Source organism: Heptranchias perlo, chromosome 40 (genome assembly GCF_035084215.1).
Source record: "Heptranchias perlo isolate sHepPer1 chromosome 40, sHepPer1.hap1, whole genome shotgun sequence".
In the NCBI taxonomy this organism is placed as follows: Eukaryota; Metazoa; Chordata; class Chondrichthyes; order Hexanchiformes; family Hexanchidae; genus Heptranchias; species Heptranchias perlo.
This window is the reverse complement of record NC_090364.1, coordinates 11,002,180-11,028,905: the sequence shown is the minus strand read 5'-3', so window position 1 is coordinate 11,028,905 and position 26,726 is coordinate 11,002,180. Positions and strand designations below refer to the sequence as shown.

Here is a 26,726-nt window from a genome sequence, read left to right as displayed (position 1 = left end):
GATGTCGATTGAGGGCAAACTGGTTTCTGTTACGATGCCCCCAAGGCTCACGTGAATAATGAGGTACCCCATGGTTCTTGTGGAACTCTGCCCAGTCAGGAGTCTATGCCTTCAGGAGAGGAGAAAATTGATAAAAATGTATGGAGAGAAGAATTAGTTTATTTTTAAAAAGGCACAAAAGACCTTTTGATCTGTCTGGTCATCCTCTGCCCAAAAAAAGCTGTGCTAATTTGTAACATGGGTACAGGAGGAGGCCATTCAGCCCCTCAAGCCTGTTCTGCCATTCAATTAGGTAATGGCTGATCTGTATGTTATCTCCATCTTGGTTCTGTAGCCCTTAATACCCTCGCCTAACAAAAATCTATCAATCTCAGTTTTGACATTTTTAACTGATCCCCAGCCTTAACAGTTTTTTTTTGGGGGGTGGGGGGGGTGGGAAAGAGTTCCAGATTTCCACTACTCTTTGTGTGAAGAAGTGCTTCCTGACATCACCCCTGAATGGCCTAGCTCTAATTTTAAGGTTATGCCCCCTTGTGGACTCTTCCAACAGAGAAAATAGTTTCTCTGTATAAGGTAGTCACTAATAAATCCAATAAGGAATTCAGGAGAAACTTGTTTACCCAGAGAATGGTTAGAATGTGGAACTCGCTACCATATGGAATAATTGAGGCGAATAGCATAGATCCATTTAAGGGGAATCTAGATAAATAAATAAGGGAGAAAGGAATAGAAGATTAGTCCGATGGGGTTAGATGAAGAGGGGTGGGAGGAGACTTGTGTGGAGAATAACCACCGGCATAGACCAATTGGGCTGAATACCCTCTCTGTGTTCTCTGTACATTCTATGAAGCCTACATTAATCTTTGTACATGATTTTCACTTAATTTTTGGAGACAACAAATCTTTGAAATTAAATATCTATAATATTTTATAATCCTTCTTGAATGTTTTCATATTGGTAGGTGGCAATATAGCTCTTCTGTGTGACTAGGAGGCAGAGAAGGCTGTGCATGTGACTTTTGTTGATGTTTCTCCATTTAAAACAATGGGAATATAGCAAAAGTTGCCCTGCAATTTTTGATCAGTGAGCGTATTGGGGATATATTATAAAGGTCCCAGTATTGCATGCAGTGAATTGAGGGAACCGATGATTAACCTTCAGCAAAACTAGGAGGAAATGTGATTTTGAGTATGAAATTTGGGGAGAAACTTAAATGGAAGGTACTGAATTCTTCGATCTGGATGTAGGCCAAGGAAGTAAGGTTTCAGATGTAAGGAGTATGTGAAATGAGAATTCACAATAAGTCTGCAGCTTGCTTCAAACCCGCCAGATAAAATGGGGTTGATAAAACAGCTAGTCACTGCATCAACTTGTGTACTGAGCTAGTTATTTTGCAGGTCAGTTTGGAGAACATGGTCACATATTGGGAGCTGGACCCTCACTGGAATATCTTCAGTTTACACTGCAGGCTTCAGTCCAGGTTCAGTGCTGCAACAGATACATATTGAATAAACTCTGAATTACAATACAGTGCTTTTGCAAACATTAACCTTTTTGGAAACGACCGAATAAATTAGCAATCGGGCATGCTGTTTCACCAAATATTGAAGTCCCGATTTCTGGAAACACTCAAATTATGCCAAGTTCAAAGTAATGGAATGGATTTTTTGCATACCATGCTGGAATTGTGAATTTGTTCAGCTGGAGTGTTTGTGATGCCGCTTCTGTTACCGTTATAACCTGCCCTTCAAAATGGTAAGCTAAAATAGTACAGGATCCACTTAACCAGTCAACTGTGACTAGGCCTCAAACCGTACAGAATCCTGTAGCACTGTTAACAGTTGCAAAACTATTCTCACTTTTATACAACCAACTCCAAGTAATTGGGTAACAAAGTAACCCAAACTCACTGTGCTTTGAGTTTTTAACTGCTGAGAAGTGGAACTTTTTTCTTTCTTTCTCTTCCTATGTCGTCTCCTTCTGCCCACTTTTGGTTCTCTCTCTCTTGATTCAATCGCCTGGGCTCATAATTGAAAGTGCCCTTGTGTATTGCACTACCTAGTTCCATGAAGAAAGAATCTGGCATCAGGAGGGGAGGGCTTCTTAAACTGGAACAGCAAACTTTGAAATGATAGGAAATAAATAGGAGGCCGGTCAGCATCTGAAAAAGAAAAGGTAGGTCACATGGGCTTCAGCTGTGATCAAGCGTTACATCCAAAACATTCGCATTTCCAGCATTATCTATTTTTATTTAAGGGTTCGAGCAATTCAGTCTTAATTTTCAATAGGTGATGCTTTTGAACACTGGCTCTGCTCTAGTATGAATACCTACCCTCTACAAGGTAATATATTCCTATAAAACCTTGTTACTTCAACATATCTTTAATGATAACAGCTTGTATTTCTAAAGTTCCCTCCATATCTGAACACTTCACTACAGCAGTGGACAGAAAGAGTAGACACTGAGCAGGGTGGGAAAGCACGGTGGAAGAGAGGTTTTTAGATGGCCTTTGAAAGCAGGGCCACTGATGGTAGCGTGGGAAACGAGGAGCAAGCTGGTGTTGGAAGGGGCTGGAGGACATTGCTGAGGTTGGGCGGTATGAGATCATGGACAGATTTGAAAGAGAGGGCAAAAATCTTAAGTCAGTTTGTTGTGAGACGGGGAATCAGTGAAGCTTGCAGAGTGCGGGGATGCTGGTGTTCGTGTGAATGTGACCGACAGGAGCAAATTCTACAAATGGAAGAAAATGCACTTGGTGGAAAAAGTCTGAAGTGAGGGAAAGCTGGAGACTGAACAAAAACTTTAAACCCCCCTGTTTCCCCCTAGGCTTTTCCCTTTTTTTCCTCCTTCCACCCTCCAACAAAAGTTGCTGGATTAAAGTGTACCTCCAAGACCTGTCTGGCAACAATGGCAAAGACGCCAATGGCTTATGTTGTTTGTCCGTGTTAAGAACGCTTCAGTGTACTGCTGTGGAAAACACTTTATTCACTCTACAGCATCTTGATGCAATAATGGCTTTGAGCTCATCTTTAAGGTAAATGCTCAACAAACAATTTAACACTGAAAACTAATGGCACGGTTTATGTGAACACATGTTAAAAGCAATGCAATAACTTAAGATGCCAGTGTGACAGAGTTCCCCCTGCAATATGGACGACCTCTCTCTGTAAGGACCTGCCCAGTTTTGTTTGTGGAGCCGTCTATTGCTCTAAAAGGAATATACTCGGAGGATTAACGGTGCACCTCTCGCAATTGCACCTTTAGATTTTGTCTATAGTGCTGGAGGGAGATGTTACATTTAACAAACGTTATCCTTTCTGTGAACTAACAGCGTTAGTGGTAATTACTGCTCCAATAGTCCCTAAGAATGACAATCTCTTTGTAATTCTTTCCAAACTGTTGCACTTTAATAGAATGTTGATACATGTTCCCATGGTAACTGGCGATACTTTTCTACATCACGTGACCTGCTAACTGGCTGCCGGTTGGTAGAGCGCATGTAGCGAAAGCCCTGATTGGCAAGGCGACAAACCAATCTTAACTACAGTCAAGTTAGATAGGCCGGAACCATAAGTCTATTTCAACAGGAGTTACAATGGATCCCGACTGTCCTCAGCTCCAAGGTTTGTTGTTTCACAGCACTGAAAATACAAAATGTTTAAAATCTTAAAAATGCTAAATTAACTTATTGTTTTTATTTTTTTCCCCCACAGTTGCTGAAATTAAAAAATTGACAGGTAATAACTTTTTAAAATGTTTCTCTCTCTTACTTGAAGCTCCTTGATGAGCCTTTAACTCAAATCTGTGGGTTTTACAATTGGGCTCCAGCAACACTTGAAATCCGAAGATGAAAAATCCGCTTGGTTCCTGGCTTCTGAAAGCCCTCCAAGATAGTAAAAGGAAGGGGGAGATGGGATTGTGGGCTTTGAAGTCCTGGAAAAGAATGGATGAGAGAGGATGTGCAATAAATGTAAACGATAGACATTTGAAATAAAAGCAGCAATTGCTGGAAACACAGCAGGCCTCTCAGCACCTGTAAAGAGAAAAGACACATGTTTTTGTGTAAAGATCGTGTCAGTCTTGGCTCAGTGGTAGCACTCTCGCCTTTAACTCAGAAGGTTGTGGGTTCAAGTCTGGAATGCACTGGCTGAAAGGGTGATGGAAGCAGATTCAATAATAACTTTCAAAGGGAATTGGATAAACACTTGAAGGGGAAAAATTTGCAGGGCTATGGGGAAGGAGCGGGACTAATTGGATAGATCTTTCAAAGAGCTGGCACAGGCACGATGGGCCGAATGGCCTCCTTCTGTGCTGTAGCATTCTGTTTCATCAGAACTCAGTTCTAAGGCCAGGAAAATTGGGGGATTGGTGGGGGGGGGTTGCAAAGTAAACCCAATATGGAGAAGCCTAGGCCACCACAAACATTTCACCAACTGAGGAATATCTCCCTGTAGACCAAATCCAACAGTCATTGACTCATTCATTGTGAAATCTCCTTATATTGGTAAACAGAAGAAGGAGAAATCAAAAAGCACTTTCCTGTGAAGATAAATAATCCTGCCCCCAATCCCTCCAGGTAAAAAGAAAAAAGAACACAATTCCTATTGTGCTCGCTCTTAATTATGTCTTGCTGTTCCAAAAGGTGGAAAATTTTGTTGCGATCTGGGTAAGGCATCAATGTATGGATAACACGTGGAATCTGATAGCTATCGCGCTGAGAGTTCCCCTTAATATGTGCTAATTAAAATGGCAGTCTTCAGGTCCGTGGGGAGGAGCCCTTCATTTAAGAAATACTCTTCAACGGGAGGCAGTTATTAAAGAAAAGAAGCGCACAAGGCGGCTAGTAATTTTATTTAAAGTATGCTTCTCTACAGCTATTAACTTTTAAAAGAGCTTTTTTAAATTAAGGGTGGTTCTTTTCTAGCTGAGCTGTTGAAGAACAAAACATCAATGGGTGAAAAGGGCCAGAGGTACCCTGGTCGAACACTTTTTGGCACTACGTTGGATAGCAAAGGTATCAATAAAGGTAAAGAACTACATAAACTGTAATGTTTTATAGCTGGATTTGTAAGGTTGCTGCACCAATAACTGTATTTTTCTTGTAAAATGAAGGCAAGTGGCATCACAACATGTTGGACCACCATTGTGCCAGACCGTGGAGTGTTTGGATGTTTTTCATCCTGGATTTTTCCCTACGCACATGTGCACACATACACCCGCCCATTCACACACACACACACACCCGCCCATTCACACACACACACACACACACACACACCCGCCCATTCACACACACACACACACACCCGCCCATTCACACACACACACACACCCGCCCATTCACACACACACACATACACCCGCCCATTCACACACACACACACACCCGCCCATTCACACACACACACATACACCCGCCCATTCACACACACACACACACACCCGCCCATTCACACACACACATACACCCGCCCATTCACACACACACACACACACGCCCATTCACACACACACACACACACACCCGCCCATTCACACACACACACATACACCCGCCCATTCACACACACACACATACACCCGCCCATTCACACACACACACACACACCCGCCCATTCACACACACACATACACCCGCCCATTCACACACACACACACACACACGCCCATTCACACACACACACACACATACACCCGCCCATTCACACACACACACACACGCCCATTCACACACACACACACACACACCCGCCCATTCACACACACACACACACACACACACGCCCATTCACACACACACACACACACACACCCGCCCATTCACACACACACACACACACACCCGCCCATTCACACACACACACGCGCCCATTCACACACACACACGCGCCCATTCACACACACACACGCGCCCATTCACACACACACACCCGCCCATTCACACACACACACACACACGCGCCCATTCACACACACACACGCGCCCATTCACACACACACACACCCGCCCATTCACACACACACACACACACCCGCCCATTCACACACACACACACACACGCGCCCATTCACACACACACACGCGCCCATTCACACACACACACACACCCGCCCATTCACACACACACATACACCCGCCCATTCACACACACACACACACACACACACACACCCGCCCATTCACACACACACACACACACCCGCCCATTCACACACACACACACACACCCGCCCATTCACACACACACACACACACGCGCCCATTCACACACACACACACGCGCCCATTCACACACACACACGCGCCCATTCACACACGCACACGCGCCCATTCACACACGCACACGCGCCCATTCACACACGCACACGCGCCCATTCACACACGCACACGCGCCCATTCACACACGCACACGCGCCCATTCACACACGCACACGCGCCCATTCACACACGCACACGCGCCCATTCACACACGCACACGCGCCCATTCACACACGCACACGCGCCCATTCACACACGCACACGCGCCCATTCACACACGCACACGCGCCCATTCACACACGCACACGCGCCCATTCACACACGCACACGCGCCCATTCACACACGCACACGCGCCCATTCACACACGCACACGCGCCCATTCACACACGCACACGCGCCCATTCACACACGCACACGCGCCCATTCACACACGCACACGCGCCCATTCACACACACACACGCGCCCATTCACACACACACACGCGCCCATTCACACACACACACGCGCCCATTCACACACACACACCCGCCCATTCACACACACACACACACACACACACCCGCCCATTCACACACACACTCACACACACACACCCGCCCATTCACACACACACACACCCGCCCATTCACACACACACACACCCGCCCATTCACACACACACACACCCGCCCATTCACACACACACACACACACACACACCCGCCCATTCACACACACACTCACACACACACACCCGCCCATTCACACACACACACACCCGCCCATTCACACACACACACACACACATACACCCGCCCATTCACACACACACACACACACACACACACACAAACACCCGCCCATTCACACACACACACACACACACACACACACACCCGCCCATTCACACACACACACACACACACACATACACCCGCCCATTCACACACACACACACACACACACAAACACCCGCCCATTCACACACACACACCCGCCCATTCACACACACACACACACGCCCATTCACACACACACACCCGCCCATTCACACACACACACCCGCCCATTCACACACACACACCCGCCCATTCACACACACACACACACACATACACCTGCCCATTCACACACACATACACCTGCCCATTCACACACACACACACCCGCCCATTCACACACACACACCCGCCCATTCACACACACACACACACACACACACCCGCCCATTCACACACACACACCCGCCCATTCACACACACACACACACACACACACACACACCCGCCCATTCACACACACACACACACACACACACACCCGCCCATTCACACACACACACACACACACACACACATACACCCGCCCATTCACACACACACACACACACACAAACACCCGCCCATTCACACACACACACCCGCCCATTCACACACACACACACACGCCCATTCACACACACACACCCGCCCATTCACACACACACACCCGCCCATTCACACACACACACACACACATACACCTGCCCATTCACACACACACACACCCGCCCATTCACACACACACACCCGCCCATTCACACACACACACACACACACACACCCGCCCATTCACACACACACACACACACACACACCCGCCCATTCACACACATACACCTGCCCATTCACACACACACACATACACCTGCCCATTCACACACACACATACACCCGGCCATTCACACGCACACGCGCCCACTCACTCGCACGCGCCCACTCACAAACGCAACTCTCACACATGCAGTTAAATTCCCAATTTTGATTTTGTTGCAGTGCATAGTGATTTCTCCACAGGACCTTCGTTTAGTGGCTCATCCTTGTGCTGTGGCTCAGTGGGCAGCACTCTCGCCTCTGAGTCAGAAGATTGTGGGTTCAAGCCCCCACTCCAGAGACTTGAGCACAAAATCTAGGCTGACACTTTAATGCAGTACTGAGAGAGTGCTGCACTGTCGGCGGTGCCGTCTTTCGGATAAGGTCCCATCTGCCCTCTCGGGTGAACGTAAAAGATCCCATGGAACTATTTCGAAGAAGAGCAGGGGAGTTCTCCCCGGTGTCTTGGCCAATATTTAACCCTCAACCAACATCACTAAAATAAATTATCTGGTCATTATCACATTGCGTTAAGTGGCACAAATTGGTTGCCGCGTTTCCTAAATTGCAACAGTGACCTCACTTTAAAAGTACATCATTGGCTGTAAAGTGCTTTGGGACATCCAGATATCGTGAAAAGTGATTTATAAATGCAGGTTTTTTTTTGTGCTTTCACCTCCTGGCTGCTAGTCAGAGAAGCATTGACAAAGGGCTGGGAGCATTTACTGACTTGGCCTTTTTGAGTGTATTTGTTATGTGGCCAAGGAATATGGAGAAACCTGGAGACGGTCTTGCCCCTTGAATCGAAAAGGACAGCAAACATTTTAATGGCTTCCTACCGACAATAATCCCTTTACTGCCAACAGTAATGAGCACAAAATCCAGTGAGGGAGTATCACATTGTCAAAGGTGGCGTCTTTTGGATGAGACATTCAACCAAGGCCCCATCAGCCTGCTCAGGTGGACTAAAAGATCCCCTGGCACTGTTTGGGAGAACCCCATGCTCTTCTTCAATGTCCTGTTTAACTTTCCTCCATCAACCACCACCAACAACAACAACTTGCATTCATATAGCGCCTTCAATGTGGTAAAATGTCCCAAGGAGCTTCACAGGAACGATTATCAAACAAGATTTGACACTGAGCCATAAGGGGACATTACGATAGGCTTGGTCAAAGAGGTAGGTTTTAAGGAGCGTCCCAACCCCACCAAAACAGATTGTCTGGTTATTTCATTCATTTGCTGTTTGTGGGATGTTGCTGTGTACAAATTGGCTGCCACGTTTGCCTACATAACCAGAGCAACTGCATTTCGAAAGTAACTCATCGGTTGTAAGACACTTTGGAACAGCTTGAGGGCTCGATCCTTCCTAACTCCTTTCCGACCTATCCAGGCCTGAGCCTGGCGAAAGGATGAGCAATCATGAACCCTTTCTCTCTTCACTTCGGGTCATTTATGTTTTAATCCTGTAGTGAATTGCTGACCAGAATCGAGCAATTAATTTTATTGCTGAGCACTTCCTCCTGACTCTTTGCTTCTGTCAGTCATTCCAGCATAAGTTTATAACAATACGACCATTTAAATGTTTTTAAAGGTTAACTTGAGAAGCTGGCCTCCTCCAATAGCAGTTTTGGCCAGTGCTGAGTTACCCAGACTAGGAAGGTCCATGTTCTGTGCTGACTTGGGGAGCAGGGGAGGTGCACTGCCGAGCTCAGGAGGGGAAAATTGGCCGTTCATTGACTCCTGCTGGGAAGTGCACACGTGGATGTCAGGTGAGGACAGGATTGGACTTGGGCTGTGGTGACCCCCGTGGTTAAATAGCCCCTGAGAATTCGCTGTCTGAGCCCACGCATGAAGAATGGGCATGTTGTCATTTTGTTTTTCCTTCCTGTAAGGCAAGTTCTTTGCCTCTACTTAGCTTCTCCCTTTGGGGTCTAATTTGAGATTGAGAGTCCCTGGTCCTACCGTATCATGTCAAAGTGCTGCAATGCACTACTCTGCCAAGACATGCTTGCTGTGGTAGGCCAGATATAGTATGGGTCATATGCAACGTAAAGCTTCCTCTGATGCATCACAAATCAAGCGTGTTCCCCACTGTTTTGTGTTGGGCACTGTTCCCTAGTCGGGACTGGTTTAGACTGGTCAAGCTCAGTACTTGAGGCAAGAATCTCACAAATGACCAAGGGCAGCAAAAAAGAATACGTCAATCTGTAATTCTGAGTAAATTCAAACCCAGTTCCCAACGTTGAAAGGAAAGTGTGCCACCCAGTTCCTAAATGATTACTCTTCTGAATTACAGAGCTACCAGAGGAAGAGCTACCTTTTGATAAGTCGAAGGGTGCCCAGCCCTGTCACCAACTAGTGCCCCCGTTGGTACAAGACGAGGGCAACCTTTGCAGGACTGAACCAGTAGGCACTACGAAACCAGCACAGTGGAGCTGCCTTGATTCCGAAAGAGCGATGAGCCCAGAAGCTGCCAAGAAGGCTAGCGGCATCAAACATGACACCGAAGCTGGCTTGGCCAAGGCTAGCAAGTCTAAACCAAAGAGGCCTCACAAAACAGTGCCCCTTAGCCCTGACGGAGGAATCGCTGAGAAGCAGAACGGCAGCGAGAAAAGTCCTGGGCCTAGCACGCAAAGAGAGATGACTGAGAGCGTGCGGTCACCACTGTGTGTGACTCCAGAAAGGCTTCCGAGCCGAGAAGACGAATGTATCATTCCAAAAAATATTGTGCACAAGTTTGGGAGCAGTGTTGTGGATGATCTCCTAACGGACACAGAGGTCAGTATGAAAGAATACTTTTTGTATAGCTGGCTTCTATTTGTAATACAGTAAATCCCAATGGTCCAAACTTGCAAGCCTTTTTCTCCCCTCTTTTTATTTTCTGTCCCTTTTTTCTACTGTCCCTTTTTTGACTTGTCTCCAAACATAAGTCCCCTCCTTCACCTCAAGAAGTTGTATATGAAGGGAATCGCCGCATAAATATTTCTAGATCCTCAAAGGTAATTAAGCCAAATTGTAGAATACTTTGGAACTCTCCAGTATTAAAGCATGACCTGCCATGCTCAAGACAACATCCTACCATACGAATTAAGAGGAGTAGGCCATTCGGCCCCTCGAGCCTGCTCTGCCACTTGATAAGATCATGGCTGATCTGATTGCGACCTCAACCCTACTTTCCCGTCTACCTACTATAACCTTTGACTCCCTTGTTAATCAGGAATCTATCTAACTCAGCCTTAAAAATATTCAATGACCCTGCCTCCACCGCTCTCTGGGGAAGGGAGTTCCACAGACTCACGACCCTCTGAGAGAAAAAAATTCTCTTAATCTCCATCTTAAACAAGAGACCCCTTATTTTTAAACTGTGGCCCCTAGTTCTAGTCTCTCCCACAAGGGGAGACATCCTCTCAGCATCCACCTCTTCTAGTCCCCTCAGGATCTTATATGTTTCAATTAGATCACCTCTCATTCTTCTAAACTCCAGTGTGTACAGGCCCAACTTGTCCAACCTTTCCTCAAATGATAACCCCCTCATCCCAGGAATCAGTCGAGTGAACCTTCTCTGAACTGCCTCTAAAGCAATTATGTCCTTTCTTAAATAAGGAGACCAAAACTGTACACAGTATTCTAGATATGGTCTCACCAATGCCCTGTACAACTGTAGCAAAACATCTCTACTTTTATATTCCATTCCCCTTGCAATAAATGACAACATTCCATTTGCCTTCCTGATCACTTGCTGTACCTGCATACTATCTTTTTGTGATTCATGTACTAAGACACCCAGATCCTCTGTACCTCAGAGTTATGCAATCTCTCTCCATTTAAATAATATATTGCTTTTCTATTCCTCCTGCCAAAGTGGACAAGTTCACATTTTCCCACATTATACTCCATCTGCCAAATTTTTGCCCACTCATTTAACCTATCTATATCCCTTTGCAGACTCCTTTTGTCCTCTTCACAACTTACTTTCCTACCTACCTTTGTGTCATCAGCAAATTTAGCAACCATAATTCAGTCCCTTCATCCAAGTAATTGATATAGATTGTAAAAGTTGAGGCCCAAGCACTGATCCCTGTGGCACTCCACTCGTTACATCTTGCCAACCTGAAAATGACCCATTTATGCCTACTCTCTGCTTCCTGTTAGCTAACCAATCCTTTATCCATGCTAATATGTTACCCCCTACACCATGAGCTCTTATTTTGTGTAATAGCCTTTGATGTGGCACCTTGTCAAAAGCCTTCTGGAAATCCAAGTACACCACATCCACAGGATCCCCTTTATCCACGTTGCTTGTTACTTCCTCAAAGAACTCTAATAAATTAGTCAAACACGATTTCCCTTTCACAAAGCTGTGTTGACTCTACCTGATTGCATTGAGATTTTCTAAGTGCCCTGCTATAACCTCCTTAATAATAGATTCTAGCATTTTCCCTATGGCAGATGTTAAGCCAACTGGCCTGTAGTTTCCTGCTTTCTATCTCCCTCCTTTCTTGAATAGAGGAGTTACATTCGCTGTTTTCCAATCTGATGGGACCCTTCCAGAATCTAGGGAATTTTGGAAAATTAATACCAATACATCGACTATCTCTGCAGCCACTTCTTTTAAGACCCTAGGATGAAGTCCGTCAGGACCTGGGAACTTGTCAGCTTTTAGTTCTAATATTTTTTTCAGAACCCTTTCCCTGGTGATTGTAAATGTTTTAAGTTCCTCCCTCCCTTTCACCTCTTGATTCACAATTATTTCTGGCATGTTATTTGTATCCTCTACAGTGAAGACGGACGCAAAATATCTGTTCAATTCATCCGCCATTTCTTTATTCTCCATTATTAATTCTCCAGATCTCTCTCTAGAGGACCAAAGTTCACTTTACTTACTCTTTTCCTTTTTAAATACCTGTAGAAACTCTTACTATCTGTTTTTATATTGTGTATATATATATATATATATATGTATATATTTTATTATAAACTCTTACTATCTGTTTTTATATTGTGTATATGTATATATTTTATTATAAACTCTTACTACCTGTTTTTATATTTTATATATATGTATATATTTTATTATATATGTTTATCTAGCTAGCTTTCTCTCGTACTTTAATTTTTCCCTCTTTATTATTCTTTTAGTCATTCTTTGCTGTTTTTTATATTCTGTCCAATCTTCTGACCTGCCACTAATCTTCGCGGAATTGTATGCTTTTTCTTTCAATTTGATACTGTCTTTAACTTCCTTAGTTAGCCACGAATGGTACGTCCTTCCCCTAGAGTCTTTCTTTCTCACTGGAATGTATCTTTGCTGAGTGTGTTGAGGTCTCTTATTAAACGTCTGCCACTGCATCTCTACTGACCTATCCCTTAACCTAATTTCCCAGTTCACTTTAGCCACTTTAGTCCAAGGGAACAGAAAATCATTATGTTCTAAATGTATTTGATCATATTAGACTATACCTGTCCCTGTAAATCTCCAATCCCAACTGATTTATCTCGCTCCTTTTGTAAGGAATTAATGATCATCAACTACTTTTTCTGGAAATCTATTCTGCACAGGGGAATTTTTTTTCCCGTAAATTTCTAGTCTCCGTTCAGGCTTGTTGCTTTTAAACTGAGCCTTGGAGTCCCGCAGGGATCTGTCTTGGGGCCTCAATTATTCACAATATTTCTTAACGACTTAGATGAAGGCATAGAAAGTCTCATATCTAAGTTTGCTGATGACACAAAGATTGGTGGCATTGTAAGCAGTGTAGATGAAAACATAAAATTACAAAGCGATATTGATAGATTAGGTGAATGGGCAAAACTGTGGCAAATGGAATTCAATGTAGACAAATGTGAGGTCATCCACTTTGGATCAAAAAAGGATAGAACAGAGTACTTTCTAAATGGTAAAAAGTTAAAAACAGTGGACGTCCAGAGGGACTTAGGGGTACAGGTACATAGATCATTGAAGTATTGAAGTGTCATGAACAGGTGCAGAAAATAATCAATAAGGCTAATGGAATGCTGGCCTTTATATCTAGAGGACTAGAGTACAAGGGGGCAGAAGTTATGCTGCAGCTTTACAAAACCCTGGTTAGACCACACCTGGAGTACTGTGAGCAGTTCTGGGCACTGCACCTTCGGAAGGACATATTGGCCTTGGAGGGAGTGCAGCGTAGGTTTACTAGAATGATACCCGGACTTCAAGGATTATGTTACGAGGAGAGATTACACAAATTGGGGTTGTATTCTCTAGAGTTTCGAAGGTTAAGGGGTGATCTGATCGAAGTTTATAAGATATTAAGGGAAACGGATAGGGTGGATAGAGAGAAACTATTTCCGCTGGTTGGGGATTCTTCCAGTCTAAAAATTAGAGCCAGACCTTTCAGGAGTGAGATTAGAAAACATTTCTACACACAAAGGGTGGTAGAAGTTTGGAACTCTCTTTCGCAAACGGCAATTGATGCCAGCTCCATTGCTAAATTTAAATGTGAGATAGATAGCTTTTTGGCAACCAAAGGTATTAAGGGATATGAGCCAAAGGTAGGTATATGGAGTTAGATCACAGATCAGCCATGATCTTATCAAATGGCGGAGCAGGCACGAGGGGCTGAATGGCCTACTCCTGTTCCTATGTTCCTATATATTCCTCAGGCAAATGTTTCAAAACATTTGCCTGAGGAAGGAGAAAATCTCCGAAAGCTTGTGAATTTAAAATAAAATTGCTGGACTATAACTTGGTGTTGTAAAATTGTTTACAATATGTTCCTATAATGATGAGAAGCTGGAGCCCTGGGTGACTTTCTGTCCCCCGCCCGCCTGCCAGAACCATTGGGTGGCTCAGTACTACATTGTTGGGGGGGTGGGGGGGTACATTTACTCACCAAGCCAGCAGGGTGCTAAGATTTGGTTGGTCAACCAGCGAATTCCTTTTGCAGGTTGGACTTTGCCATTGATTATTTTTCTCCATCCCCTGGATTAGCTGGATTGTTATCTGTGCCACATCAGAGGCCCAAACCAAGACTGGTGGAACTTGCCGAATGGGGCAGTAAGCTGAAATTGCCAGACAGGGCTGGGTTTAAACTTATAATCCCTTACTGGGAGTTTGACACTTTCCAGTGGGCTCCCAGACACCAGTGCAATTCCTGTAAATGCTGTTTAACTGTGAGTGGCAAGTTCCTATGAAAGAGGCAGTATCTTGTTAAACTGCGTCACAATTCTGATATTTCTCTATGTTTTAAGGCTGTTTCTGGTTTTTAAACACAGGATAATTGCATGAGGAAATGATCAAAACTACAAAAGCAGCATTTTAGTAAAAGACCAATCGGGAACTGGGAGCCTTGACTCAGAACAAGTCGGCCATCAGTAAATTGCATCGTCCCTGTTCTAAGAACAAAAGAAATAGGAGCAGGAGTAGGCCATACGGCCCCTCGAGCCTGCTCCACCATTCAATAAGATCATGGCTGATCTTCGACCTCAACTCCACTTTCCCTCCCGATCTCCACTTTCCCTTGATTCCGTTAGAGTCCAGAAATCTATCGCTCTCAGTCTTGAATATACTCAACGACTGAGCATCCACAGCCCTCTGGGGTAGAGAATTCCAAAGATTCACAACCCTCTGAGTGAAGAAATTTCTCCTCATCTTGGTCCTATATGTCTGATCCCTTATCCTGAGACTAGACCCCCAGTTCTCGATTCTCCAGCCAGGGGAAACAGCCTCTCAGCATCTACCCTGTCAAGCCCTCCCAGAATCTTTTATGTCTCAATGAGATCACCCCTCATTCCTCATTCTGCACTGAGTTAACTCATCTCATTGAGCACCTCCTCACACAGGAGAATGTAAACATTAAATAGAATTGTAGAAAGGTTACAGCACGGAAGGAGGCCATTCGGCCCATGGAGTCCGTGCTGGCTCTATGCAAGAGCAATCCAGCTAGCCCCACTCCCCCGCCCTTTCCCCGTAGCCCTACAAATTTTTCCCTTTCAAGTACTTATCTAGTTCCCTTCTGAAGGCCATGATTGAATCTGCCTCCACCATCCCCTCGGGCAGCGCATTCCAGATCCTAACCACTCGCTGTGTAAAAAAAAGTTTTTCCTCATGTCACCTTTGGTTCTTTTGCCAATCACCTTAAATCTATGTCCTCTGGTACTTGACCCTTCCGCCAATGGGAACAGTTTCTCTCTATCTACTCTGTCTAGACCCTTCATGATTTTGAATACCTCTATCAAATCTCCTCACAACCGTCTCTGTTCCAAGGAGAACAACCCCAGCTTCTCCAGTCTATCCACGTAATTAAAGTCCCTCATCCCTGGAATCATTCTAGTAAATCTCTTCTGCACCCTTTCTAAGGCCTTCACATCTTTCCTGAAGTGCGGTGCCCAGGACTGGACACAATACCCCAGTTGTGGCCGAACCAGTGTTTTATAAAGGTTCATCATGACTTCCATACTTTTATACTCTATGCCTTCCAAATATAAAGCCCAGGATCCCGTATGTTTTTTTAACCGCTTTCTCAACCTGCCCTGCCACCTTCAACGATTTGTGCACATAAACCCCCAGATCTCTCTGTTCCTGTACCCCTTTTAGAGTTGTGCCCTCTAGTTTATATTGCCTCTCCTCATTCTTCCTACCGTAATGTATCACCTCGCATTTTTCTGCATTAAATTTCATCTGCCACGTGTCCGCCCATGCCACCAGCCTGTCTGTATCCTCTTGAAGTCTATCACTATCCTCCTCAATTTTTACTACCCTTCCAAGTTTTGCGTCCAAGAATGAGGACCGGATTGGCTCAATTGTGATGTTCCCCCATGGAATGATAGCCTCAGATACTCACTGGGTTAAGATGTGAAGATTGGTCACTTGTGTGAGGTACCAGACATAGCTGGTACCCATGGAGCCATATCCCACCTGCCTCCCGAGAGAAAATTTGGAGGGGAAAATAAAATGCATTACTTGACTTCTCTGTCCATACGGTCATCCTGACCTGCTTTTTATTATTGTTTCTCTGAAGGTCAGGAAGTTTTTGAATCAGAAAGAGCTGCCATCAAAGAGCTCGGACTATGAGGAGTCAACAGTGTCGACACAGGAGAACGCTATTGATCATGTAAACTCGTACGAAAGCATAGGCTATCCTCTCCGATGTAACATCTTCCCAGGTACTGCCAATTCTTGTTAAAAGTCTGGCATAAAATATTCACTTAAAGCATTCACTTTGTTCTTGCTGAACCATTAGTGCAGGTAATTCCGTTAAAGAGAAGAGGAAAATGTAGCAAATGAGCATGTTCCTACATAAGGTGCTATGTTGGCTATAAAGCGCTCTAGGATGTCCCGAGGTCGTGAAAGGCGCTATAGAAATGCAAGTCTTTTTTTTAAATAATTGTGCCCTGATGACTCAGCGAGTTTGTCGACAACAATTTGTATTTAGAATGGTAAACTTCCCAAGATGCTTCAATGCGAGGATGGTCGCAAAAGAGAAAGGAGAAATGACTGAAAAGATGGGTCTTGAGGAGGCGATGGAAGATTGGGAGAGAAATGGCAAGGCGGAATGGTTTAGGCAAGGAGTTCCGCAGAGCAGGCTCAGGCGGCTGAAGGCCCCTGCCACGCGCGGAGCAGAGGGAAGCGGGGAGTCAGAGTGCGAGTACTGTGGGGCATGGGCAGGGATGTAGAGCTGCAGAGATAGGGTCGGGTGCGGCCATGGAGGGATTTATAAAAGAGAGCAAGGATTTTGAATTCATTGCTTTGGAGCAGAAAGGGGGTTGGTGAGAACTGGAAAGATGGGCCAGCAGGGCCTTCTGCCGGACAGGATGCGGATATTTGGAGTTTGAGATCTCAGGCTGGCAAAACAGGATGTTGGAGAAGTTAAGTTTGGGGGTAACGAGCGTAAATTAGTCTTTCGGTATTGCTGGGGGTGAGGTAGGAGTGGAGGTGGAAGTAAGTGATGAATTTGAGGTTAAGCTTTTGGTTAAGCAGCACACCACAACTTGGTCCAACCTGAGAGAGCACTTGGGGAGGGCGATGGAGTTGGGGGCAAGGGTATGGAGAGTTTGTTGGGAGACAAATAATATGATTTTTGAATTTCTCAATGTTCACTTGAAGGAAATTTTGTCTCATTCGTGACTTGATGTCGGAAAACAGTCTGACAACTTGCAGTTGGCTGTGGAGTCAATGGTGGAAGATTGGAGCTGAGCGTTGTGGAAACTGCCCAACGCTTACAGATAATGTCACTGAGGGGCAACATGTAAACGAGGAATAGGAGGGGAACAAGGATGGAACTGTGGAGTACTCTAGAGGTAATGGTGTGGGGTTGGGAGGGGGTCACCATTGCTGCAGATGTGGTGACTACATTGGAACACTCTGGAATAGAACCAAGCAAAGGAGGTCCCACGGAGAGGGTGAGAAGTGATGGACGAGGGTGGAATGGTTGAGGAAGATAAGGATGGAAAAGGCACCACGGTCACAATCACAGAGGTTGTCATTGGTAACTTTGACCAAGGCGCTCTTAGTGCAATGAGCAGGGTGGAAGCTCGACTGAGGGAGAATATGAGAAAACGTTCAATGACCTCAGATGGTCTCTGGCCCATTTTCCTCCTGTTGGCCCCAATTACTCTAATTTCCTGGGACTGTCATGTGGAAGGTGGCGATAGGCCTGGGGTAGCAGGTGGTAGTGGCCTCAAGGTCAGGGAATGTAGGTCGAGGGCCTAGCAGAGGCCTCCTATCCTTCCATATAGACCTCCATTGACTTGCCTGTAAAGGCTTTGGTTATCTGCTGAGGCCTACAAGGTTGCAGCTCCATTTATCTTCAGGGCTTTCCTGCCCCGTTTAAATGCTCGGCCAACCTCTTCTGGTACCGCAGCAGCTTGACGGTGGAAATCTCAGCAGGGGCCCACTGTGCGTAACGAATGACCCACAACCCAGGGAAACGGGGCTGAATCAGAGGAATGTGCGGCTGTCCTGTCCTGTTGCTTCTCCGCCTCCAAGGGGAGAATCCCACCCAACGTGTCGAGGCGTGATCTCCCACTTGTCTTCCTGGAATTGTGCTCCTGATCGAGGCAGAGTAGATGTCTGTTAGCTCTGGCTCGGGTGGTACTACTCTTGGCTCTGAGTCCGAAAGTTACGGGTCGAGTCCCATACCAGGGTTTGACCGCATAATCCAGCCTGATGTTTCAGTACCGTGCTGAGGATGATCTGCATTGTCAAAGGTGCCATTCTTTGGCTGAGACATTTAATAGAGGCCGTGTTGTGTACCTCGGTGATTCCTGTGGATGTTAAAAGATCCCATTGATTTTCAAAGAACACGGTGACCTGGCCATCAATCCTCTCTCTGCCTCAACCAACACTATCGAAACATTTACAGATACGTAGAAATACATAGCATGGAAACAGGCCATTCAGCCCAACCAGCTCATGCCAGCGATTACCCTCCATGAAGCAAATAGTTCTAATGGATACATTTACTCCAGTACTCCCTTTACTTCATCCAAATTAACTTATTCATTTCATCTCATGGCTGTTTGTTGGATTTTGTTGGCACAGAACGACTGTCCAACTTGCCTCCAGAACAACATTCTCTGTACTGTTAATTCATTGTGTGAAGTGCGTTGAGACATTTTGATGTGAGAAGGTTCTACATAAATGCAGGTGTTATTATTTGAAGTTGTCCTGAAACCAGTGGTTAAGGTGGAATTTAAGCGCACCCCCAGCTCTCCTTTGCCCTTTGACCCCGCTTCCATAATGTTTGGTTCTGCCAACTTGTATGATTTTTAGCCCTAGTAAAGTTTGGCTTTTTTTTTGTGTTTTTTTTCCCAAAGGCAGGGCATTCACTGAAGGTGAGACTGGCAGGATTTTTTTTTAAAAGAAGTAAACTCCATTGGAATTTTTTAATTTAAAGCAAAAGGAGGAACAGAACAAGCTCCTCAGTGGACAGGGGGGGGGGGGAAAAATTCAATATAACAAAATCTAGTTAACGATAAAGTTCACAGCAACTGATGCCTCTCCTTCTTTAAGGCCCTCCTTAAAACCTACCTTTTTGACCAGGATGTTGGTCGCCCCTCCTAATATCATCTCCTTTGGCTCGGTGTTGATTTTTGTCTGATTAGGTGTTGATTTTTGTCTGATTACACCTCTGCAAAGCACCTTGGGACGTTCTCCCGGTTAAAGGCCCTAGATAAATGTAAGCTGTTGTAAGACGAACAATTTCAATACTGATTCAATTGAATCTTTATCGCGTGTAATAGACTGGCATTTATATAGCTCCTTATTACATCTCAAATATCTAAATGCTTTGTATGCAATGTATTACATTACGTGACTGTTGCATAGGTAAACGCAGAAGCCATTTTGCACACTGCAGCATCGCCACAAGCTGCAATGAGGTGAATGCCAGTTAGTCTATTTTTAGTGGTATTGGTTATGGGACCAATGTTGCCCAGGAGACTAGAGGAATAGGGTCACAGGACCTTTTTAATATCCATCTGAACAGGCAAAGGTCAGCATTTGTGACGATGCAGCATTCCAGCAATATTTCACTGAGCTATCAGCCTGGATTATGAGCCAAACTCTTGGCTTGGGGCTCATTATCAAGAGAGGTGGAGGGGCGGAGAGGTTTAGGGAGGGAATTCCAGAGCTTAGGGCCTGGGCAGCTTCTGATTCAGAGGTGAGATTGCCCCTGACTGAGTATATATTTCAATAAAGCAATTCACATTGTTTTCAGATCTTTCAGTTGAAATATATAGTTTCAGCTTTCTGGCACTGTAATATTAATCTGTAAAGCCCCTTTTCCACCTCCCTCCAACCCCCTCACCCCTTCCTGCCCCAGTTAGTTGCTACAGTGACCGTTCTTTAAATATGCAATCCTAAGATCATGATAAGTAAACTCTGGATTTTCAGAATTTCAAACTCCAAGTTATGTTTGTAAATGGGGCTGAGTATTATTGAACTCTCAACTATAGTTACATCTTATTAAAGTACATAAGTAACCAATGTCCTACCCCTAGCGACACAGCCCATCTTTATATTTAGTTTTTCTACGTTTCTTTCATTGCCTGTGTTGTAGCTGCACTCACCGATTCCATGCCATATATTGTAGAATGTAAATGAATGACAGTGGGGGGGGGGTACGGGGGGAAGGGGGGAGGGGAGGGAGGGGAGGAGATGGTGACAAATTGGCACCACCCACCACAAGAAGGGAAACAATGAGGACAGATGGGTTGAGGCCACACTATTGGGTTTCTGAGCCACTTTAAGCGCAAACTCATAATTGCGATCGTTGACCTGTACAATTCTGCAGTTCTCCTTTCTGTGGGTGACTTTTCTGAGTTTTGCTTCTTGCCCCCTCCCCCCGCAGCTGGCTGGTGATTTTAACACCGCAGACAATTTAAAAAAAAAACCCTCGAAACCCGACGCATCACTGTGCCCGATGTCGATTTCAGTGGGATGGTGAGTTTCTGAGGAATTAGTCAATGGCCGCGTTTTGTAAATGAAGTGTTAAGGTGCATTGGCTGTACAGAGTAAAGTCCTTCTGGTATGGGTGAGAAACACTCTTGGATGCTCTATTTTGTGATGTCAGGTTATTCAGGTGAATGGCAGAGTGAGGCACAGTCCACCTACACAAAGGAGGTGCATCATCGCTTTAAACAGGACCTGCAACATTGGCATGGCAAAACCACTGATGAATTGGGTACAGTATAACTTTTTACCACTTGTCCTCCATGTGTCTTTCCTGCTCCGGACATGATTCCCTGGTTCCAGGTGCCTGTCAATGATACCTTGTAACAATCTGTTTGGAGCTTAATGAGTAATGTAGATGGGTGGCGGGCCCTCATTTCGCCCTCTTGCCAATTTTCTCCCTCCCTCCCTCCCTCCCCACTCCCCTAAAGGCAATGAACCCGTTGTTGGGCTGTGTTTCAAGAGGCAGCAGTTACCACCTCCCCCAAGTGCCCATTCTTCATGCGAGTCTTGACTGAAGTCCTCAGTAGATGTCCTTGCATGTGCAGGTCTGTCTTAGGTTAGGAGCAGGGACTCTGGTCCTTGATACTGCTTCCTAACTCAAGGCGGTTGTAGCCGAGTGTGGCACTTCTACTGTGGCCTCAGTTCCAATCGGCTGGACCAGCAAAGATTGTGGGGGTGAGCAGAGAGTGGGGGGGGGCAATGGTGGTGGAGGGTGGAACCTGGGACGTTTCTGGCTCAGAGATGGTATGTTTCCATTGAAACCATCAAGGGAGCAAGGAGCAAAATACTGCAGACGCTGGATAATCCGAGATAAAATGCTGCAAACACTCAGCAGGTCAGGCAGCATCTGTGGAGAGAGGAAGGTATTATTTCAGGTCGATGATCTTTCGTCAGAACCCTGAAGGGAGCAGCTTTCCTGCCACCCCACCCCACACACCCCGCATCTCGCTTCTGCATCTCCCATTCGGGACAATTCATGATCTCAGCCAGACCCATCGGGAAAACCTTGCAAGCAAAAGGTGAATGAATGAAGTATTTTAAAATTCTCATCCTGGTCTTCAAATCCCTCCAAGGCCTCGCCCCTCCCTATCTCTGTAACCTCCTCCAGCCCTACAACCCTCCGAGATCTCTGCGCTCCTCCAATTCTTGCCTCTTGCGCATCCCCGATTTTAATTGCTCCACCGTTGGCGGCCGTGCCTTCAGCTGCCCAGGCCCTAAGCTCTGGCATTCCCTCCCTAAACCTCTCTACCTCTCTCTCCTCCTTTAAGATGCTCCTTAAAACCTACCACTTTGACCAAGCTTTTGGTCACCTGTCCTCATACCTCCTTATGTGGCTCGGTGTCAAATTTTGTCTGATAATCGCTCCTGTGAAGCGCCTTGGGACGTTTTACTACGTTAAAGGCGCTATACAAATGCAAGTTGTTGTTACCCATAACTGAAGAGGGAAAAATAAGGCTGTGAAGGAGTAGCAAAGGATGTCTGAGCTCCAGTTTGGGACTCTGTGCTGTTTGTCTAACTGAATTCTGAATAAAACTAAAGTGAAATCGCACATTACTAGCCTTGTTTTCTATTCTTGCTGCTAAGTTGCACATCTTCTTAAATTGCTGACTTGTATACCAGCTAAATACTTAAACCTGGAATTTGCTCCCTCTGGTGGACACGTTATATTCCACCTCCCCCCCCCCCCCCCCCTCCTCCCCGGACATGGCTTTGGAACAGCACCTCGTCTTTTGATTAGGCACTTTACAGCCTTCAACACTGAGTTCAACAACTTTCGATCATAACCACTGCTCCCATTTTCCCGGACAGCAGGTGCTGGTAATGGTTCTACTGTTGCCATTTACACTTCCTCTGGACCCGTCTTTTTTTTATTTGTTCATGGGATGTGGGCGTCGCTGGCGAGGTCGGCATTTATTGCCCATCCCTAGTTGCCCTCGAGAAGGTGGTGGTGAGCCACCATCTTGAACCGCTGCAGTCCGTGTGGTGAAGGTTCTCCCACAGTGCTGTTAGGAAGGGAGTTCCAGGATTTTGACCCAGCGACGATGAAGGAACGGCGATATATTTCCAAGTTGGGATGGTGTGTGACTTGGAGGGGAACGTGCAGGTGGTGTTGTTCCCATGTGCCTGCTGCTCTTGTCCTTCTAGGTGGTAGAGGTCGCGGGTTTGGGAGGTGCTGTCGAAGAAGCCTTGGCGAGTTGCTGCAGTGCATCCTGTGGATGGTACACACTGCAGCCACAGTGAGCCGGTGGTGAAGGGAGTGAATGTTTAGGGTGGTGGATGGGGTGCCAATCAAGTGGGCTGCTTTGTCCTGGATGGTGTCGAGCCTCTTGAGTGTTGTTGGAGCTGCACTCATCCAGGCAAGTGGAGAGTATTCCATCACACTCCTGACTTGTGCCTTGTAGATGGTGGAAAGGCTTTGGGGAGTCAGGAGGTGAGTCACTCCCTGCAGAATACCCAGCCTCTGACCTGCTCTTGTAGCCACAGTATTTATATGGCTGGTCCAGTTATGTTTCTGGTCAATGGTGACCCCCAGGATGTTGATGGTGGGGGATTCGGCGATGATAATGCCGTTGAATGTCAAGGGGAGGTGGTTAGACTCTCTTGTTGGAGATGGTCATTGCCTGGCACTTATCTGGCGCGAATGTTACTTGCCACTTATGAGCCCAAGCCTGTCCCATTACCACTCTCCTTGCCTTGCACCATCATCCCTTTTGTAATTTAAATTTTTCCTGCCCTCGGCCCTACCACAAACCTTCCTTTTTTTGTTCTTTCCTGCAACCCCCCACCGCCTTTTTCCCTGGCTCTGCACTTGCACAAAAGCTGTTCATCTCTTAACAGCTTCCAGTTCTGATGAAAGGTCATCGACCTGAAACAGTTCACTCTGTTTCTCTCTCCACAGATGCCGCCTGACCCGATGAGCGTTTCCAGCATTTTCTGTTTTAATTTCGGATTTCCAGCATCTGCAGTAGTTTGCTTTTTTGTAGCTTCACAATGTTGCCTTAAACACTGCACCATGGAATGATCGGGCCCTGTTTTACAAGTCTTTAATCTCATACGGTCAGTTCATGATCTCAGCTGTTTCACTAGGGATGTGTTGAGTGGAGACCCGACAGTTTGCCTCCCAGATATGGTGCGATAGTCACCCCAGGCTCCTGTTACCCACCCCCTGGTTGCTAGGAAGGGGGGACAATGGAATTGTGGACAATGGCCAGAAACTCGGCCAATCCTTGATCTTCAAAGTGCTGCCCAGCAAGATTTTGGGATGCAGGCAAACCCATTTTTCCAATAATAAGGTTCCTATTCTTGGGCCGGGTGCAGGGGGGAAGAGAGGTGGAGCACTTAGAGCTTTTCCCAAAAGCCATCAGTGAGTTGAGGAGATCTTCGAAATTTCCACCCCCCCCCCCCCCCCCCTTTTTCTTTTTTAAAAAAGAAATCTAGATTGAGGAAAATGATTCAATTCACAAGTTTGCATCTTGACACTAGCAAGACTGTCTTGTCGTTTTTTCAGGTCACTGGGTTGAGATGAACATCGTTCATCAGAAAATGAAGAAAGCACTAGGGGAGCTGGAGAAAAGAGCGGACAATGCCTAGAATTACCAAGGACATAAAACAATGAAACAAAATCGCTTTTCTTTTGTCTGTTTTTGTGCAATGAAAAACAAATTCCTCAAGATCCAGTCTCCTATAATTTTGAATGAGGGCAATTTTAAGTTAGAAATGAGAGTGAAAGATTATAACCCCCAGATATTGGTCTCTATCAGGCAGAGGACATCTGCTGCTGTGGCGCACTGATCCCCATATCCATTGAACAGCCAGGAGATACATGACTGTGTGTGTCCCTGTGGTCTCCTGTTTTCATCCCAGGTCCTAAGACCTGGTCCTCATTTCGTCCACCTTGGAAGGATGAATGGCTAACTGGATCCTTCCTGGTATCAAACCCAAGATCGTCTGGCTCCAGAATTGAGATGCCCAATAATGTAAAATTAGAGACTGGGGACCTGATCACGAGTAAAGAACTGGTTTGCCGATTTAGTTTGTCTTGTGCAGTGAGCTACATTGTAAGCCATGAGATATGAATTTCACACATTATTTTCATGTCATTTTTAGGCTTAATGCAGCTTGGGGCCAGTTTGTAGATTGCCTCCCATCATCTGTAGCCTCTGGGACTTCATGACCTGGCTGGCTGTGTGATGTTGAGATCTAGAATGCAATTTTGTACCCTCCTTTTCTTGCTCCATAACGAGAGAAGGCAACGACCACCTCACACCCAGCATCAATGTGACGGGTCTGTGCTAAACTTCAGCATCTGTAGTTCTTTTCTCTACCGATGGTGAGATGCCAGGCCTCCACATGGCAACTATCCACAGCAATCTGATTGAAATTAGGAGCTCACTGTGTGGGGAATCGGTGATAAAGACAACTTGTCCCTTCAACCTGTGGTGCATTGTGTCAGAGTCTTGCTGAAAGTGGTCCTCAGGCAAGAATCTAATTGGGATTGTGACCTTCTACAAAAACTTGGGGAATAACTTTGGCTAAATAGAACAGTTCGAACCCTTTAACAGTTGTCTCCCCTTTACCGGGGTGGCGTTGGGACGAGATTTTTTTGTGTGTGTGTGTGTGAAAGAGCCTGGCTACGACATTGAGGCTTTGATAGTAACGCAGGAAGTGGAGGGTCTTGCTGCATTCTGTGGCATTGACTATTGGTGTTCCCATGTAGTGTGCTGCCCAGATGCCATACTTAAGAGTGGCCAGAGGTTTAGTTACGTGATATTCAATGTTGCTTTTGACGACTGATTTTTAAAAAAAAAACTTAGCTATTTCATTGGTCCTGCCAAACTGCCATTTTGGAATCTGGTCTCCAAGCAACGAGATTGCTGTAAACAACGGACCCATTGCTGTAAAATGTGATGGGCCAGGTTTGCAGAGGTTAAATTCAATGTAAACAGCTTGCCTGACAGTAACGTTACAACTGCTTTAGTATAAGAATAGGAAGCACGTGATTTGTTCTGGATTTTTATGATAGTCAGTGATTTGAGAGGAGATGAAATAAATTTAAATGGTTCAAGTGCACAGTACATCCAAATGCAGTAATGTTAAATGCCACCGCTATGATTGTGTTGTTGGACGCAGACCTGTTTTTGGGAGAGTGGTCCATTTGAAGATGGTCTGGACTCCCATGGACTTTGTGCACAGTATTGTTGTAGTTACCAGTCTTTGCCACTTGAGGCTGCGAAAGCACCAGCTTTAAAGGACATCTCCAATTCAGTTGCTAACAGTAAACTTTGCTTTCCGGCAAGTAGCTTCCTCATTGAAACTTTATCCAGTGAATTTAACATCCTGATTATATTTTTCAGCTCTTTTGTTAAATTTATCACTTGCCCTGCTGTCTGTGAGCTGTTTAACTGATGCATTAAT

General features: G+C 45.6%; 1 protein-coding gene across 1 annotated transcript; it reads left to right on the top strand.

The window, feature by feature from the left end:
* The first annotated feature begins 3,574 nt into the window (after positions 1 to 3,574).
* Positions 3,575 to 24,923, top strand: LOC137305375 (uncharacterized). The gene is made up of 7 exons (XM_067974212.1): positions 3,575 to 3,625; positions 3,716 to 3,739; positions 4,927 to 5,028; positions 10,173 to 10,654; positions 16,876 to 17,020; positions 21,430 to 21,540; positions 24,820 to 24,923. The coding sequence occupies exons 1-7, from the start codon at positions 3,598 to 3,600 to the stop codon at positions 24,900 to 24,902; spliced, it is 975 nt and encodes a 324-aa protein (XP_067830313.1). The 5' UTR covers positions 3,575 to 3,597; the 3' UTR covers positions 24,903 to 24,923.
* The last annotated feature ends 1,803 nt before the right edge of the window (positions 24,924 to 26,726 follow it).

Bases quoted from the DNA above. Each gene is read 5' to 3' on its own strand.
- LOC137305375 (XM_067974212.1), top strand. From the start codon at position 3,598: ATGGATCCCGACTGTCCTCAGCTCCAAG. The intron at 3,626-3,715 runs GTTTGTTGTTTC...TTTCCCCCACAG, and splicing joins CGACTGTCCTCAGCTCCAAG to TTGCTGAAATTAAAAAATTG. The intron at 5,029-10,172 runs GTAAAGAACTAC...TCTGAATTACAG, and splicing joins TAGCAAAGGTATCAATAAAG to AGCTACCAGAGGAAGAGCTA.